The sequence below is a fragment of the Netta rufina genome (assembly GCF_964035555.1).
Source record: "Netta rufina genome assembly, chromosome: 13".
Lineage (NCBI taxonomy): Eukaryota > Metazoa > Chordata > Aves > Anseriformes > Anatidae > Netta > Netta rufina.
Genome location: NC_140136.1, coordinates 12,662,884 through 12,680,331, shown reverse-complemented (window position 1 = coordinate 12,680,331; position 17,448 = coordinate 12,662,884). Strand labels below are relative to the sequence as shown.

General features: G+C 59.2%; 2 protein-coding genes across 2 annotated transcripts in view; both read right to left on the bottom strand.

Moving 5' to 3' along the window:
* The window catches only part of VAC14 (VAC14 component of PIKFYVE complex), a 45,652-nt gene extending 33,790 nt beyond the window's left edge, over positions 1 to 11,862 (bottom strand). Inside the window, exons 1-10 of the mRNA XM_084294652.1 lie at positions 11,731 to 11,862; positions 9,279 to 9,429; positions 8,044 to 8,211; positions 7,473 to 7,535; positions 6,315 to 6,422; positions 5,384 to 5,493; positions 4,335 to 4,441; positions 3,977 to 4,111; positions 3,636 to 3,788; positions 1,841 to 1,901 (exon numbers count right to left, since the gene is read on the bottom strand). Of these exons, the coding sequence (XP_084150778.1) occupies positions 1,841 to 1,901; positions 3,636 to 3,788; positions 3,977 to 4,111; positions 4,335 to 4,441; positions 5,384 to 5,493; positions 6,315 to 6,422; positions 7,473 to 7,535; positions 8,044 to 8,211; positions 9,279 to 9,429; positions 11,731 to 11,834 (1,160 nt within the window). The 5' untranslated portion in view covers positions 11,835 to 11,862. The remainder of the gene's footprint in view (positions 1 to 1,840; positions 1,902 to 3,635; positions 3,789 to 3,976; positions 4,112 to 4,334; positions 4,442 to 5,383; positions 5,494 to 6,314; positions 6,423 to 7,472; positions 7,536 to 8,043; positions 8,212 to 9,278; positions 9,430 to 11,730) is intronic.
* Positions 11,863 to 12,229: 367 nt separating this feature from the next.
* HYDIN (HYDIN axonemal central pair apparatus protein) overlaps positions 12,230 to 17,448 on the bottom strand; it is a gene marked incomplete at both ends in the record, with an annotated part of 111,792 nt that continues 106,573 nt past the window's right edge. Inside the window, 8 exons of the mRNA XM_084294839.1 lie at positions 12,230 to 12,718; positions 12,889 to 13,113; positions 13,616 to 13,846; positions 14,253 to 14,403; positions 14,664 to 14,827; positions 15,605 to 15,817; positions 16,273 to 16,492; positions 16,799 to 17,079. Coding sequence (XP_084150965.1) covers positions 12,230 to 12,718; positions 12,889 to 13,113; positions 13,616 to 13,846; positions 14,253 to 14,403; positions 14,664 to 14,827; positions 15,605 to 15,817; positions 16,273 to 16,492; positions 16,799 to 17,079 — 1,974 coding nt within the window. The remainder of the gene's footprint in view (positions 12,719 to 12,888; positions 13,114 to 13,615; positions 13,847 to 14,252; positions 14,404 to 14,663; positions 14,828 to 15,604; positions 15,818 to 16,272; positions 16,493 to 16,798; positions 17,080 to 17,448) is intronic.

Below are 17,448 nucleotides of genomic sequence, written 5' to 3'. Positions count from 1 at the left end.
CGGCCTGGAAGGGCAGCAGAATGGTTTCCCGTGGTGCTGCCTTGACACCCAGCGGGCACTCGGCACGCGGGCAGCTGCCTGCTCCCGGCTCTCAATTGTGCCTGCCTGGCATTGCCTGGCCCTGCAGCCAGCAGCCTGGGGTACACGGGCTCGAGGGATTGCTGAGAGCACCCTCCTGCTTCTGCTCCTGCAGCTCTGGAGGTGCAATTCGGCTTCTCCGAGTTCCTACAGGACAGATTTCCCACAGACCTGAACCCCTGGATGCTGGCTGCCCCAGCAGATGGGCAGAGAAGCAATATCCAAGTCGGAGACGAGAGACAGAGCACCAGGCAGGCGTCCAAGACTCCCATCGATCACATACAGCCCCCAACCCCCTGCCAGACCCCCCAGCGAGTGCCCTGGGGAAAAGCTGTCAGGTCCCGGTGCTGAGCCAGGATGGTGAAACAGGCTTCCTGGCAGGTGTGCCCCGTGCCACAGCCCGGCATCTCCTGCTCAGCAGGCTTCAGGGAGCTCAAACCCAAGCCGCTTTGCCAAAAATCTCATCTCCACGCTTCCCTGCCTGTGTTGCTCCAAACTGAGCTCCTACACTGCGTGGGGCAGCTGGCAGGAGCCAAGGACACCCACAGCCACCGAGCACGGGGCACAGCAGCATCCCTCCTGCTGAGCTCAGAGCTGCCTTTCCTCCCTCTCTTCCCCAGATTAAGATCTCCAGGACAGAGACTCCGTTACCGCGTGTCCCCTTGACTCGGTGCCTCGCGTTTTCTCCCTTTCCCCCTTCAAGTTTCAGCCCCATACGCCCACTTTGGCACCTGCTCCAAGCAGGCAGGAGGCTGGCAGGGAGCAGGGCCAGCAGGACTGCAGGAAAGCTGGGGAGAACCACTCGACAGCCACAAAACGGAGTCTGCAGGCAAATAAAGGAAGCGGGGGGGTTCAGAGAGCAGAGCTGGGAAGCTGGCACCAGCTCTGGGATGTGCTCCGATGGGTACCACAGGTCAGGATGCAGCTGGAGTAACACATCGTATTCTGGGGACCACAACAGGGAGGGAATATAGGCAGGAGCACAACGAAGGTGCTGGAAATCATGATCTCTGACAAAAGGAACGGCGGCAGCAGCAGGATAGCTGGGGGAGAGGGTGGATGTGTCACTGAATTCACCGACAGCTGGATGAGAAGGAAGGTACGCGCAGGAGAGAGGAGTTAGGTGCGATTTGGGGAGGGATGGCGCTGGGCACGAAGCAGCTCCCCGGGATGTGGGCCCTACAAATGCCACGCGGGGGACAGGCTGGTGGCAGTGGCTGCCAGGACACCTCAGCCCCAGGCAGCTGGAGCTGGGCTGCTCAGCGCCGGCCCCACAGCTCCGTGCCGTGGTGGGCTGCCAGGACTGCAGCGCGGATCCCCGAGGGCCTTGAGCTCTTCCACCAGCCTCAGGCGCTTGGTGTTCACCCGAGGCCGATGCCTCCGTGTGAGATCAACCCCCTGCAGCGTGGGGAGGAACCGAGGACCTCCTGCTGCACGCAGCCAAGGTGGAAGAGGCAAAATAAGCGTTCACTCCTCCCCACCTTCACTCCTCTTTAAGCTGAAGCCTCCAAACAGGCGGGACTGAACGCAGGAGAGGTGTAAAAACCCGAGTGCACAGACTCATTGCCTCACCTGGCCTCCTGCCTTTACAGGGTGGCAAAAGCCCTCCATTTATGCCAGAAATGAGAGGTTTTGGTGCAGATGCATCCCTTGTCGTGCATCCCACTGGGAGCCGTGAGGCCCCGCTTGCTTTCAGCCCACAGCACGCTTCCCCTCGGCTCTGCCAGCACCCCCCAGTCAGCCTGCGAGGAGCAGCCCCTACCTGCTCGCCGGGAAGACGCCGGTGTTGCTCACGCTGGAGTCACCAGATGCATCCAGAGAGCCTGGGGGCAGACAGAGAGGAGGCAGTGAGCAGGACTGGGAGGCTGGAGGGCAGCACGGCCTCCTGCACAGCCATCACCAGCCGTCATTTCAGGGCCCAGGGCCCCCGGGGATCCCTTTTTCCCCGTGGTGTGACTCCACATGGAGGCCAAGCAACCCGAGCAGCCTCTGCTCCATGCTGGACAGAGGTCTCTGAGGAGCCACTTGGAAACAAGCACACAGGCTGAGCCCCACCAAAGCTGCTTCTAGCTCAGCCAGAGACCCTTCAGCAAGGGATTTTAGAGCTCCAGGTGTGCAGCAGAGCGCAGATGTCTGCACAAGTCCACGAGCCTGTGCTGGCCACCATTTGAAACTGGGGCTTAGAAGCGCGGTGACAAAGCACCGTGACAAGATGAGCTTGACTCTGAATGCCCCCTTGTGCCAGCTGCCTCTACTCACACGCAGCAGAACTGCCACATCAGCACAAAGTGGGAGCAGAGCTGGGAATTTCGGCTGTAAAGCATCACAGATCTGTCTCCTCCTGCCTGCCTCCAGGTGCGTCGTCGTCTACCCGAAGGAGCAGATATCGACGCAAAACGTAATTGCTTCGATATTTTAACTAAAGAACGCCTCACGACAACTCGGGGAGGGGGAAAAAATAAAAAAGTTTGGCTGCCGCAACGCAGCATTACGCTCTTCCCCTGCATCCCTTCCAAAAAGCTGCTGCATTGGCCGGGAATCGAACCCGGGCCTCCCGCGTGGCAGGCGAGAATTCTACCACTGAACCACCAATGCTGCCTGCGCTGCTCAGCCCCCGCGCGCATCGCCTCCAGCGCCTCCCGCTGCAGCCTCCAGCCCCTGCCCCTGCCCCTTCCCATGCAGGGTGGTCCAAAAGCTGCCTGTGGATATGTTATAGAAAAGCCCTGGGCTGAACACGCAGCCCTAGAAGAGTAAAATCAGCCCATGTCGTTTAAATGTTGTGTGTTTCGTGTGCCTGGGCTGCCACGTGCCAGAGGTAGCACAAAGCCATCCTGGGACAACAGCGCCTGCTGAAGGGATGCTGGCAGGCTAAAGCTGCTCTGCCTGCAGGCCTCGGTCCCCCAGAACCCTCTCAGATTACTTTTTTCTCCCTTCATTACTCTTGCAGGCCTCCCACCACACTTGTCACCTTTTGTCTTTCCTGTTCTGCTGTAGCCTTCTGGTCATCTTGGCACTGGGACAATGCAAGCGTGATGGCCTCAAAAGCACCATGAGCTTGGGAAGGACCAAAAATTCTTTCTGTTCTTTATCCTTCTGCAACATACACTTCCCTCCATGCACATGCTGATGCTCTCTGGTTTCTGTTAGCAGTCTTCCAGGACTAGCACAGCTCTGAGCTCTCCTTGGGGTGACAGTGGCTCCTCTCAAGCCAGCTGCTGCAGGACAGACAGGCTGTTCTCTTCCTGTGTTATGTAGCAAGACACTAATCATTTAACTAAAATGATCTTTTCCAGGTCAGTTAATGGCTAAGTCGAAGTGGAATGTGGTGAGGGGGTGTTCCCCAGGGAGTACAGCACTGGTGGGGCTCCAGGCTGGATCAGCGACCCGCTCTGCAGACAGCACCAAACGTGTCTGTCTCAGCAGTGGATCATCGGTGAAACAGGACTCCAAAGCTCATAGAAAGCACAGTTCCCTGCCCCAGATAACCAAATCAACCCTGGCACTAATCCTAAAGACCCTCACCACGCTTCTAACAGCCCAGGTGAACATGGACTCACCGCTGGACGCTGCCTCTGGCTCGGGGACGGGCTCCTCCGAGGGTGGCTCCGCCGGCGGGGCTGTCGCCTGCTTGGCCTCATCCATTTCATCGTCCTCCGGGATGACGAGCTTCATCAGGCTCTGGTTGCACACGTTTGCCACCTCTTTGATGTCTGAGTGGAGGCAGTGTAAGGAACACGCAGTCCCAGGCATGCGCGGTGCCGCAGGGGGCCAGGCGCGGAGGAGCCACCGCAGCCCCGGCCCCAGCCCCAGCGCCCCTCGCATCCACGCGGCCGGGGCAAGCTCTGGCTCTCGGCGAGGCTCCTGGCTGCCTCCGGGAGCAGCTCAGGTACAAGGATACTCTTCTTGCGGTCGTCGTAGGAGAGGCAGGGCAGGACAGCGGTCAGGATCCCCGAGGAGTAGGGCAGCATCACCCGGCCAGCCAGCTGGATGAACTCCCTCATCCAGCACATGGCCGTCAGCTGGATCAGGTCGTCTGGGGGAAAAAAAAAACAACAAAAAAACAGGACAAGCAGAGGTGAGACAGAGACAGCAAACCCCACGGGACAGGGACCACGTGCAACCAGAGCTGACAAGCCCCCTTCTCCACCCAGTACTCTAGTCTAGATGCCTCTTCGCAAGGTTTTCACGCACGGACAGCAAAGGTGCAAGGTGGTAGCAGGGCTGGTTAAGAGGCAAACCCACTGAGCACTGCTCACCCGCGGCCTGGCAGTGGATCACCAGGATATTGGCCATTTCTGCGAACTTGACGCTGGGAGGATTCTTCTTGATCTCCTTGAGGAACTCCCCGAGGGCCACCTCGCACCTGCGGGCAGGCAGAGCGGGTGAGTTAGGAGGTACAGAGGGCAGCCTGGACACACGTGCCAAGAGGGGACGCGGGTGTCACGGGGCTTGTGCTCACCCCCCCTGCTTCCTCCTAGCCCCAGGTCCTCAGCAGAAGACCGAGCACGTCTGCCCCCAGGGGTAATGCCTGTTTTTGTTTTGTTTTAAGGAGCCACGCTCTCCTACGAGCTCCAGACACAGACTTTGTAGCAAGGGCAAGAGCTGGGCTGCAGACCCTGCTGTGCCCACTCCGTTTTTGGTCCCAATTTACCCCCAACAGCAATGATGGAGGCAGTGGAAGTGCCACACGTCTTCCCACTCGAGAACAAAGAACATGCACACGCCGGGAAGCACAGAAGCACGGAGGAACCAGTAGGGCCTGGTGGTGGGATGGACCTGGGCCTGTCTCACCACTGATTTATGCCCGAGCAAACAGGTCCTCCTGCTGCACAGCCCCTCTGATCTCCCTGCGAACCCCCAGCCGCTCCTGAGCTTCAAAACGCTCCTCAAGACTTCAGACCTGGCAGTGGAGCTGAAAAGTGAGCTCGTGGTGCCGGCTCCCAGGAGCTGCTGGGCTGGTGCTGTGCCCCGCTGAGCCCCCTCGGGCCCCCAAATCTCACCCCCAGCCCCGGCAGCACAAAGGAACGAGGGTGCTGTGCTCAGGGGATGGGAAGGTACGGCCAAACCCGGCCAGCACAGCCAGACCATGACGTCCCCCGCAGCCACTGCAGCCAAAACAACCCGGGGGAGTGAGGCCCTGGCCAAGGACACTTTGATCCACCACGCACAAGCGGTTTGGCTATGGTTATACACAAGAATTAAGCTGGTGAAGGGTGACAGCAAACGAGGCACCCGCCCGGGGCAGGGACATGCGCTGGCCCCGGAGCAGAACGTGGACCCGCACCCAGCCAGGCCCCACACTCACATCTTCCGTATTTCTTTGCTGTTGTCTCCCAGGATCTGAAAGAGCCCGTCCAGGATTTCTGGCAGGTAATCCAAGAGGTTGATGTCAGGCACAGACTCTAAGACCAGGATCTAGCTCAGGGAAGGTGCGAGAAAAGACGGGTGAGTTTTGGAGAAGCCACCTAACCCCACCGGCACAAATCTGGCGCAGTGCTGAGGAACAGAGGCATTCAGAGCTGGGCTGCAGGAAGGAGGGGAGCGTGGCTGCCGTGTGGGCCAGGAGGGAAGTACAAGAAGATGGTGTGGAGTTGCCCACTGTGGAAAGAAGCCAGGCTAGCAAAGGAGACGGGTGATCAGTCTGCAGCACTGCTGCATTTCCAATCACAGCTCTGTAACAGCAGGGAGCAGGAACGACTGCCACGGTGCATGCAGGCAGATGTGGAACGGCAAATCGTGAGGCTGAAAGAGAGCCCAAGGGCACACATCCCTCCAAAGCCCTGGGTGGACTGTGTCAGCTCCTGCCTTGCACAGAAATGAGAAAGCTCACGGAGATCTGTGCCTCCTGGAGAGCAGCATCTCCCCAGCACCGCTGGGTTTGCAGGGGTACCTTAACCCCTCCTTTAGGAAGGGAGCAGTGTCCCTCGGGAGACTGTAGCCTCTGGATCACAATATATTGATTTACACGAGCAGTGCTTGGTGTTTTCTAACTCGCTGAGCAAAGCTCTGAACCAGGTTGGCAGAAGCACATCACGTACCCGTGACTACAGCGACACGGCAGGGAGGTGGCGTTTCAAAGAGCAGATGAAAATCTCTGCTGGCTTACAGAACCTGCCCAAATAAATTCAGGTCCCTGAGTTCACCCATCGCCACGGCCACCTGCTGCTTGCCCAGACAGAGGATGCTGAGGGGCCGCAGTGTTTCAGAGGCTGCATACGAAGCCCGTGTGTACCTACCCAGGATATGATGAACTGCCGGGCGTACTGGTTGTTGGAGTAAATCCTCTCACGCAGCAGCGGGATGAAGCCCACCAAGTCGAACTGGTTGCTCTCCGTCACGATGTCCTGCAGAACCCAAGTGTGTCAGAAGGGACCTCGAGCACCCAGAGCATGCCCCAAGGCCAAGCAGTCCCCCCCAGCCAGCTGCTTTTAAGGCACATGACGGGGAAAAGACCTCAAATCCTCGATAAGCGGGTCTGTCAGAGACAGCCGGGAGACCTTGGGAGTCCTCGTGAGAAAGACTCATGTGGTTTGTTGAGGGCTGGGGCAGGAATTCCCCTCGGGCCGTGAATAACTCTGAGCTGGACCCACAGAGGAAGGCTCCTGCTTGGGATGTGAGCAGGAGGGGCTTGCCCTTCTGATTCACGCCTCGCTGCTGTTCTGCACACACGGCCGAGCAGCTTTGATGTAATCCTGTGTGTCGGCGACCGGAGAGCCCCGCGGCTTTGCCTTAAAGCTCTTCCTCCACGCTCGGTGGGTTTTGCTGCCCGGCTGGGTGCTCACACCGGGGCCGATCGGTGGCTCTGCAGCCGTGCAGCAGGAAGAGGCAGCGAGGTGGCTGCTGACTGCTGTGCTACCAGGGCAGGAGCCGCGTGCCTCCCCCAGCAGAAGAGGAACTGGGAAGTCTGCTCAAGTAAAACCTCCCCAGCACGCAGAGCAGGAAGAGGAACCATGTCTGCCCCACCTCAGGAGCAGCAGCTTTGCTCTTCATTATTCATTTAGGCAAGGGAGGAGGCAAGAGAATCAGAGCAGCAGCCCTGCTGCTTCCTGGGGTGTGTACACAACTTTACTCAGACCTAATCCTTGCTTCCCCTGAGACCTGGCTCCCAAGAGCTAAATACACACGTTGCATTTTGCAATAACCTGCTGGCTGCTCAAACCCGCTGCCTGGGATCACCTCCAGCCTCTCAATCTAACGGGCTACAGCCAGGGACAGAAAGAAACGCTTTCAGGGAAGCCACAGAACTGTGCTGGGATGGTTCCAGCCTCTGGGGACCACGGTGTCCCAAGCACCCTGCTGTGACACATCGGGCAGCAGAGGTACCCGCAGGCACAGCGTGGCCATGTGCCCGCACTGGGAAGAGGAAAAATCCTCAACGGGAAGAGGAAAAATACCTTGAGAAGCCGGTCTAGAAGCTCGGAGCCACTTTTGACGTTCGGGTCAGGATCGGCAGCCAGCTGCAAACAACAGAAAAGAGAAAGAGAAATCATTGCACCAGCAGGTCCTTCCCTGCTGCACCCATCACCTTCCCGTGTGCCAGCAGCCACGTTCTCAGGTGGCACCAAAAAACAAGTTTGCAGTGATAAACTGCAAACACAGATGTGTAGATGTGGTTTTGACCCTGCAAGCCCCCCAAAAAGACATCGTGCTGCAGAGCCACCTCGTCTGCAGCAGCTCTGGCAGCCTCGTTTTCTTACACCACTGAACAAGGAGCAGAAAAACGCATCCTGGAGGTGAGGACTGAGAACATGGTGAACTCCAATATCTACAACACTGCGGGGCCAGCACGCTGCTGCAGGAACTGTTTGGACAGCCTTCACCTGGTCAAAGCAAACCAGTTTGCCTGAAAAGATGACCTCGGCCAGCTTGGTTTGTCTGACCCAGGGAAGGGGAGGCCTAGGAAGGAGGCTTTACTTCTCCGGTGAAGGAAAGAAAAACACGTGGGGGTTAGAGGAAGCTCCTTACCTTGCTGAGGCCATCGAAGAGCACGTTGAAGTGTGGGAGGACGGAGCCTCGGGCCACCTTCACGATGTTGTAGAGGGCCTCACAAGCGTAGTACCGCAGCCGACTGTCGGCGTCGTTGAAGCACGTCAGCACCGGCTCGATCAGCTCCTTCAGGTAGAGCCCGGAGTCCTGCGGGCAGGAGGAGGCTGCTTACTGAGGAGCACGCCGCAGGGAGAGGGGAGAGGTGGCACCACCGCGGGTCCCAGAAACCAGCAGATTTGGGGTGTGTGGCTGCCTACAGACAGCTCTCGGAGCTGGCTGCTACCTGAAGCAGCTCTGGGGCTCTCGCTCCAAGGAGAGATCGGTGCAGCCTCGCTCTCCCAGGGAGCACACTCGTAGCTTTACGTGCTGCAGGACAGGCTGCAGCATGAAGGAGCCACGCCAGGCGGAACCTGACTCTGCCCCTGAGGGAATACAGCCAGTAACCGGGCCACCCCATGCCCAAAAGGCTTTGGGGTTCACTGGTACGGCAGGCACACGGGTGGAGGCAGGAGCTGGGCTCATTTGTGTTAAAACAAACCCACGTGGGGGAACCGGCCTGGTGTTTCTTGAGCAGCCAGCACAGGAGATAGTAAAGAAATCAACAGGGTGCAGACCAGCAGATTCAGGTACTTATCAGCATCCTTCAAGGCCGCCAAACCCGACTCCTCCGTGGCTGCCCCAGCAGCACGCACTGACTGTGGGGCACGCTCCCAGGCTGTGTCCCGGGGCCCTTTTGGGGCTGACAGATCCTAGAGAGGAGTGTTTTGGGAAGAGGCTCTGGGCTTTAACAACAGGATGAAGACAGGAGCGCTGCCCAGAGCCACGTGGCCATCAGCTTAAAGGCAGCTAATGCCAAAGATGCCAGGCCTCAAAGCAGCCGATTCAGCTGATCAGAAGAAGGGGATTAAATGAACAAGGGAATAAATGAATAAAACTCTCATTGGAAGGGGATTAAGTGAATAAATAAATTACACCTCTCAGCTCTTCTAGCAGGGACAGTCAGCTCCTCCCAAGCTCCATGCTGCCTTTGCCACGTGCCCTGCCACGTTCCAAGCTGACTCCTTCCCTTGCGGGCCCTTTCCAAAATCAGCCCTGCGGTGTAAGCGAGAAGCCCGACGGAGCTCTGAGCCCATCACTACGGCTAATTAACGCGGCACGTGGAGCAGTTTCTGTCCCTCTGTGGCGTGCAGGAACCAAAAAACGCTCGCCCTTACCTTGCCCAGGGCGATGGAGCAGGCGGCCAGGCCGATGAGCCCCCCTTTGCGGCTGTGGGGGTGCTGGGAGAGCGCGAACTCCTGCGACAGGATCTGGATGACGTGCTTGATCTGAGACGTGTTGTTCTGAGCCACGAACTCACGCACCAGCCTTGGGGGGAGAGAGGAGGAGAGCAAAAAGATTTAGATTTTGCCTGATGTGAACGCCTTTGGGCTCAGCTCCCCGTGGCCGGCACAAATGGGGATGTGGAGCTGCGGGTACAGCACATGAAGAAGAGGTAGCAAAAAGGGGAAGGTCTGCGGAGAGCACAAGTGAAACCCTTGTCTGGCAGCACAGAACTCTTCCTGCTCATGTTCACCAGCAGCTTGCTGCCCTTCTGCTGCCCCCAGCCCTCCAGGCACCCCATGTCCACGCCTGCAGCCTTGTTTGCAGCTCACAACCCAGGAACCAGAGCCCAGAGCCAGCTCAGGATCAACTCTCAAGGGCCCCTCACCAGGGCTGCATGCTTGCAGCAGCACTTTCGAAGGGCTGGATGCCAGACCTGGCTGGGAGGAGGATTTCTTCCATTCCCAAGGGGCTGAGAGGCCGGAGAAGAAGCCACCAGGTCCTCTGTTCCGTACGGGGCTGTGCCTCAGGCTGCTGCTCAGGCTTCCATCGCAGGTCCCACCCCACCTTCCCCTCTCAGCAGTCCCCCGAGTGGGCCACGCCGAGGCGATGCTCACACTGAGGGCTGTTGGTTTACGGGGACAACACTCCTAAAGCCCAAGCACCTCGCTTGGGGCAGCAGGGGCCAGCAAGCTCCAGGTCAGTGCCACAAACCCAAGAGCCACTTGAGGAAGCGGCGAGGACACCGTTCAACCAGGACACACGCTGTCCTACAGGATACAAGGGTCATTTGCCCCGACACAGCACAAGATGATGGCCCAGCACGCTGACAGCTCAGCACAGAATTATTTCCCACCAGACGTATGCCCAGCACAGAGATTTGGGACCTCCCCAGCCACCCGTTGCTTCAGCTGACGTTCCTCTTGGATTTTTTAAAAAAATCCACTCCACATCTAAGGACGAGCAGACGGGGCTTCCCCGTGAAATACCCACCTCTCCCTGGAGCTGCTTCCTGCACCAGCTTTCGGTGGGGGGCTCGGTGACCCCCACCCCTGGGGGCTGCTCCCACCAAACCCTCAGGGCAGGGCGCGGGGCAGCTGCACACATCTGGCATTGGTGGTTCAGTGGTAGAATTCTCGCCTGCCACGCGGGAGGCCCGGGTTCGATTCCCGGCCAATGCAGCCAAAAAACTTTTTCCCTTTTTATTCCCTTGGATTTCTGCACATGGAGCAGCCCCACAGGCCTCAGCGTCTCAGCCTAAGTAAGGATCCTTACTTTAATCTTTGATGGAGGCACAAAGATTTCCAGTGCCAAACTCCATATACCTTTTTCTTTCTATTTTTTTTTTTAATATTATTATTTTTTTTATTCTGCTGCTGTACTGTATTTGGGAAATTCTGACGCTCAGGATTTTGCTCCAACACCCTTCGTGTTTTAATCCTGTGGAGCCGCCAGACAGGGGCCAAGGGGCTGGGAAATCCCACATTGCCCCTTCCTAGACAAGCATCGCTGCCCAACTACCCCCTTTGTAATGCAGAAAATCATTCCAGAAAGACATTTACAACCTCTTTTTCCCCAAAAATGATTATTGCCAGCGTTCTTCTCACCCTGCTGCGAGCAAAGCAGCCGTCCTCCTCCTTCTCGGGGTCATCATGAAGCCCCTCATTGTGCTCCGCTCAGGAGCTGAGTTTTTTAGCAGTGGCAGACGAAACCCCCCAAAAACCTGCTGATTGCAGGCGAACAGCTCTGACTCCAGTCCCAGCCCAGCCCCAGACCCCATCCAGCAGGAGGAACGGGCACCGAGCTCCAGCAGCTCGGAGGCAGCCCCTTACCGCCGGGATTTAGGGCGCACAGTGGGGTTTTTCCTTGGGCAGCGCCAGCTTTATGCCCCTCGGGGTTTAAAGGGCTCGGGGTTGTGGGAGGCACCCAACGGGTGATGTATGGGGCCAGGAAGCAGGAGCTGCTCCCACGTTATAGGGCAGGGGGCCGGGAGGTGCCCCAGCAGGGTGCTGAGTCCCTCTTTCCATAGTGCTGAGGCTGTGGGTGCTGCTCCACCGCAGGTCTGGGCTGACCTCAACCCAGGCACCCCCCCCCAAGGGCTGCCCCTTGGCTTCCTCCCCCTTGCACCCTTCCCACGGTGGGCGCTCAGCAGGTCCCAAATCGGATTTGGGGGTGGCACAAAGTGAGAAACCGCGGTCCTGGAGCAGGGCGAGCGAAGCTCCGGGTGCGCACGGGGAGATCCCGGTGCGCACGGGGGGCTCCCGGTACCCACGGGATGGATCCCGGTACCCACGGGGGGGGTCTCCCGGTGCCTCCCCCCGTCCCTTTCCGCCCCCCGCCGCTCACTTCTCGATCTCCAGCGCCGCCACCTTCCTCTTCTCGTACAGCTTGTCGTTTAGCGCCCGCACCACGCTGGGCGCCAGCGGCGCCAGGTCCCGCTCCGCGTTCATGGCACCGGCGGCCTCCCTACCCCCCTCCCCTCCCTCCCTACCTACCCCCCCCCGAGCTCCGCACCCCCCTCACGTGACCCTCCACCAACCCTCACGTGACCCTCGGCACCCCTCACGTGACCCCCAGCCCTCTCAGGACCCCCCCCTGGCGGCTGGAGGACCAACACCCCCCCCAGCCTCCATCACCCCCCCAGCCTCCATCACCATCCTCGCTCCGTGCTTTGCCCTCTTTATTCCAAAACCATCACAGAGAACATGCCCTATAACCCCCCACTCCCCCCTATAGCCCCCCCACGCCCCCATTAAGCCCCCCAAAGCTCCCCCCAATTTGCCGTGACCCCCCTTTAGCTGCAGTGCCCCCCACAATCAGCTCCATCCCTGCGGAGGTCCCCCGGTCACTTGTCGGTGGGGAGGCCCCGCAGGTAGTACACCCACGAGACCCCCGACCCCACACCGGCCGCCCGGGGGCAGGAGACCACCAGGCGGCTGCTGACGGGGGTCCTGCCACCACCCGGGCTGCCCTCGAAGGAGACGGCCATGAAGATGGTTTTCTTGGGGCGCAAAGTCCCGGTGGCCCGGACGGCGAAGGCCGGGTTCTCCACGCTGTAGGTGAAGGCCGTGGGCTGGAGGAAGACGTTCTTGAAGGGGATGGAGGTGCTGCCGCCCGCCTTGACGAGGAAGGGGCCCTGGGGTTTGGGTGGCAGGGCCAGGCCAAAGAGCGGGATGCTGTAGTCGCCCCCCGGGGGGCCCGAGAGCCGTAGGGTGGCCCGGGACTCGCCCAGCTGGCAGGGCTCGTAGGTCACCTCCACGCACACTTCCGAGCCCCCCGCGCCGGCCGGGGGCATGCTGATGGCTTTCTCCGTCTGGAAATCGGGGCAGTCGGTCTGCGCGGGGGGCAGAAGAGATGGGGAGGGGGTCAGAAAAGCAGAGCTTGGGGGATGAGAACAGGAACAGCAAGGCACAAACACAAACCAAGGGTCCCCCCTGCATCACGTTTTCCCTTTCCTGCCCCTGCTCCCCAATTCCCTCAGCAGCCAGAGCACGCCGGGCTCACCTGCAGGACGTAGTCTGTCCTTTGGCGGGTGTAGTTCATGAGCTTGGCGGTGAGGGTCTGGTTGGAGCCCAGCGTGGTGCAGAAGTAGAGGGGCTTCTCCGGCTTGCTGGCGGTGGCTCTCAGGCTCAGCTCGTAGTGGCACGAGCCCAAATCGCTGCTGTGGAGCGTCAGGCGCCCGGCGCTCTCGCCCACCTTCAGGGGCCGGTACTCGATGACAAGGTCAGCCTGGGAGGGACGAAGGGAGAAGCCACGGGGTCAGGCAGAGGATGGGGGAAAGCAGCCCTGGGTGTGCTCAGGCCGTGCTGTGTGGCTCCCGAGGGGCACAACTAACTGCCAGCCCCTCATTGTGGCTCCTGCTCTAGCGATATTTTTGTCTTTTCAGTGTTTCCAGCAGTTCTCAGGACACCTGGGCGGCCTGAGCCATCCCATCCATCGAGCACGGTGCTTGTGAGGACACGGGAGAGCCCAGTGACCCTGCACGGGGCCTGGCCCCAAGAAGAGTGATCAGGGGGGCACAGGGCAGGCACGCTCACAGGATGACCTGAGGGACACCGGCTCCTGGTTTTGCACATCACGAGGGGTGCAAAGAGCATCAGTGCAGGGCAATTCCCACCAGAGACACTCTCACATGCTTCTGTCCCTTCATATTAGCAGTGGGAGCTGCCATCCTCAGAGAGCAGCCCCGTTTCTCTCCCAGAAGGGCCGCGGGGAGCAGCTGGGTACCTACCTCTGCCCGGGCAGGCACAGAGAAATGCGGGGGCACGCTGAGGTCAGGCACTTTGCAATCGACGTCAAACACCACGGGGATGGCCAGCGGGTTGTCCACCCTGATGGCAGAAGACACGCTCTGCCGCACAGCAGCGCTCACTTCGACGGTGCCAACAGGTCCCGGAGCCGTGGCCTTGAAAGTGATCATGTAAAACAAGTACTCCTCGGTCGCCTCGTTGAGGAATGTCACCTGGGATGGAGAAAAAAAGGGAAATGCTGATCGTTTTGCAGATAAACCCCACCCCAGCTGTGCTAGGTCGGCCTGCAGAGCCCTGCAGCTCAGCACCCTGCCTCCACGACAGCCACAGCAGCCACCTAGGAGGAGCACGAGGCATTTCCACGTTGTGTTCTTCAACTGCTCCCCTCTCACAAACATCCCGACCCACGAGGACTACGCAGCCCTCGAGGGGACTCGCACTGAGAGCGACAGTGCAAGGTGGAGGTGCCTGCTGTTTGGTGGGACCCAGGACCTACAGCCCCGCGTTTGGCACTTGGAGGTGTGAAAACAGGCACGGGGCTTCTCAGGGAGCAAAGAGCCCCTTGAAAGACCCCGAAGAGCCCCTTGAAGGATCCTGCAGCCTGGTGTCTGCGTTTACCATTGCGCTAAAGACGCCCTCCTTGTAGGACAGGAAGGTGAGCTTGTAGTCCTTCTTGTCGGAGCCAGGCACGTCAATGTACTCCAGCCCACGCAGCATGGAGCCGCTCTCCAGGTTCTCTGGTTTGAGGATGTCCATCACCACGAGGAACCTGGGGATGAGGAGGAGGTGAGGAAGGTCAGTGGGAAGGACTCCTGTAGGATACGGGGGGAATACCACAGCCCCTCTCCTCCTCCCTGCACCAAGCAGAGGGAGCCAGCACCCCAAAAGAGCCCCGCAGGATGGGGCTGAACATGGACACTGTGACCCCAGGCACCCATGGCCACAAGTGGCCAAGGAGAAGCTTGCTGGAAGGAGCTCCCAGGCGCTGCAGGGACTGCTGGTGGGATGAGGCTTCGGGGCACGACTCACCTCTGGGGTCTGCTCAGCCAGTTGGAGACGGGGATGAGCTCGGTGTAGGACGTCCTGCACGGTACCTCCCGAACGATGGTCCCCGAACACTTGGGGCCCTCAGCAGTCCCCTGCAGGAGGTAGTGCAAACCTGTCCCGTCTGGCAAGGGGAAGAAGATGGAGCCCTAGAAATAAAGAACGGGATGGGGTGAGCTCTTTTGCTTTCTGGCCAGAACAGCTACTGGCTCTCAAGCACCCCCAGACTGTTGTAGGTCCTTGTGACTCGAGCAGCACTGAGTGATGCAGGCAGTAGAGCTGTGACCACAGGTGGAGGTGGTGTCACTGTCCCCGCTCAGGCTGGCACAAGCACAGGGCATTGCTAAGCTTGACTACCCTTGATCTAAGGGCTTGTCTCACAAACAGTGCACATGGAAATGGAAGGGAAAAATCACCCCTCTCTGTTCAGCCTGGGCCCCTTAGGAAAGGCTCCTTCCAAAGCTCCCACATCGCTGAAGGCGATGCCAAGAGAGGCCCTGGGCAGGATCCCACCCGACAGACTGCTCTCAGACCAGCAGCACAGCTTTGCCCCCCTTGTTGCAAAAAGACCCCGAGCCACGGCAGGACCAGCAGCACAGTGCTGCCCAGGGCTTGGGGAGCTTGTGCAGCCCACAGGGTTGAGCATGGAGGGCTCTGAGCCTCCCTGGGCTGCACGGGCAGGGACCAGGAGCTGTAACATGAGAATAAATCTCATTTCCTGGGCCTTCAGACAACCTGGCTTTTCAGATTAGCTCTTCTATGCCTGGCCTTTAGCCACGCAGAAACCCAGCTTCCAACAGAGGATCACAGGATAAGTTGATCATAACCCAGGTTTGGGGGAGAACATCTTGTCCAACCTCCTGCCCAAAGCAGGGGGAGCTCTGGGGGTCATGCTACAAGGGTCAGCATGCTGGCCCGTCACATACCTGGTGCTTCTTTTTGTCGGAGCTCATGGTTAGGGGGTTGTAGGTGATCTTGTAGGGCTTGTTTTGCTCGTTGGCCTCCAGGTGGAAAAATTCAGGCCCTTTCCAGTGTTCGCCCTCAATGATGGGCTTCACGGTGCAGGCCTCGTTGCTCGGGTTGGACAGGAGGACGGTCTGGCTGTGTGTCTCACGCACGTCACATGCAAACATCAGCGTCTGCAACGGAGGAGCACAGAGGGGGCCTGGCTGTCCAGAGGGATCCTTTCACTGCCACGGGGCTGGCACCTGCTCACCAGCTGGCAGAGGGGGCAAAAGAAGAGGCAGAAGCCTGGTGTTGGGGTGGGAGCTGTGGGGCAGGCAGTGTGGGCTATCAGCCCCAGCTGGAAGGGGGTCCTGCGCTGTCTGGGGGACTGGGAGAGCTGTAAAGGACTCCGAACGGATCTATACCAGGCTCTGGAGCGCAGCAAGACACATTTTAGGAAAAGTTATATGCAACATGTCCATTCAGACCATAGGCTTTGGGGTCAACCAAGCTGCTTGTTCTCAGAAAAAGGGAGAGGAACGAGTCTTTTGCATGCTGCTGATGAGGCTGCAGCTTCCCAAGGAGGGGAGAAAGAAATGGGGAGCAGGTGAGGGGCCTCCAGTCTCCATCCTGGCCCTGCTGCTGTTACCTCTTTGCTCACGGGGGCCTCCAGGCAGCACCCTGCCAGCGTAAGCCTCAGTGGCTCACTGCCCTGGATGGAGCACCGCAGCCCCTCGTACTGGATGGCCAGGCTCGGCTTCAAGGGGTGGAAGCTGACGACGAAGGGGACGTCCATTCCTGGGGAGATGTACCCCTTCGTGGGGCTGATGGAGAAATCGGGCTTGAAGCTCTTGACGTCCCACCTAAACCTTGCCAAGGAGAGCACAAAGACAGAAGGAAGGATTAGCGATGGGGAGGCTGCGGATGCCATGTGCTGCTCCAAACCTCCTGTGGGCTTCTCCGCAGGATCTCAGGGATGGCAAGGTTTCAAGCTGAGCAGGACTCAGCTTGCACCCGTCTATAAAAGATGTGGGTGTATCCCAGCTGCACAATCTCGGCTGCACAGCTCTCCAGTGGGACGAGAAAAGCAGAGGAGAGCTGTCTGGGCAAGCTACAGCACTACCCAACCCTCGCCCAAGCTCCCAGCGCTCAGACGGAGTAGGGGGTTGCCTTACTTGACTCCTATGTCTCCCGTGTTCTGCATGACGATGCGCTGCGACACCTGGCTCTGCTGCAGCACTGCTCCAAAGTTGAGGTGCTCCTGGTCCAGGCTGACGTGGATGCCCTGGCAGGAGCCCCGCACCATGAAGAGGGAGAGCGCCAGCCCCTTGCTCTCCAGAATCACTTCCCCAGCGAACGGCTGGATGCGGCGCTTTGGGGAGAAAACCACCTCCACTTTGCAGGTGTCTCCTTTGGGCTTCAGATTCAGTTCGCCGGTGGGGTGCAAGCAGAGAACCTGCGCAAAGAAACGGGTGGAAACTGCTTCATCTGGCAACCGAGCTGTGAATCTCGCCCTCTTAAGGTGTTTTCCTGTGACACATCCTTCTGGCCATGGCAAGCAGGACTGCACCTTCCAAAGCCATTCTGTGCAAACCTCAAGAGAGCTGTAACTCTCGGTCATCAAAGACTGGTTTGCCTCCCTTACCTTCCCATATCTGAAATACACGGCCACATCCAAACACTGGTGTTTGAACCAAGCTAGAGGAATCGTGCCTGCTTCTCACTGCTGGCTGCTAGGGGAGCTGTGACACCTCACATCGCAGGTATCTGCTGATCGAGCACCCTCAGGAGGCAGGGCAGGGCAGCACACCGGCAGCCAACACAG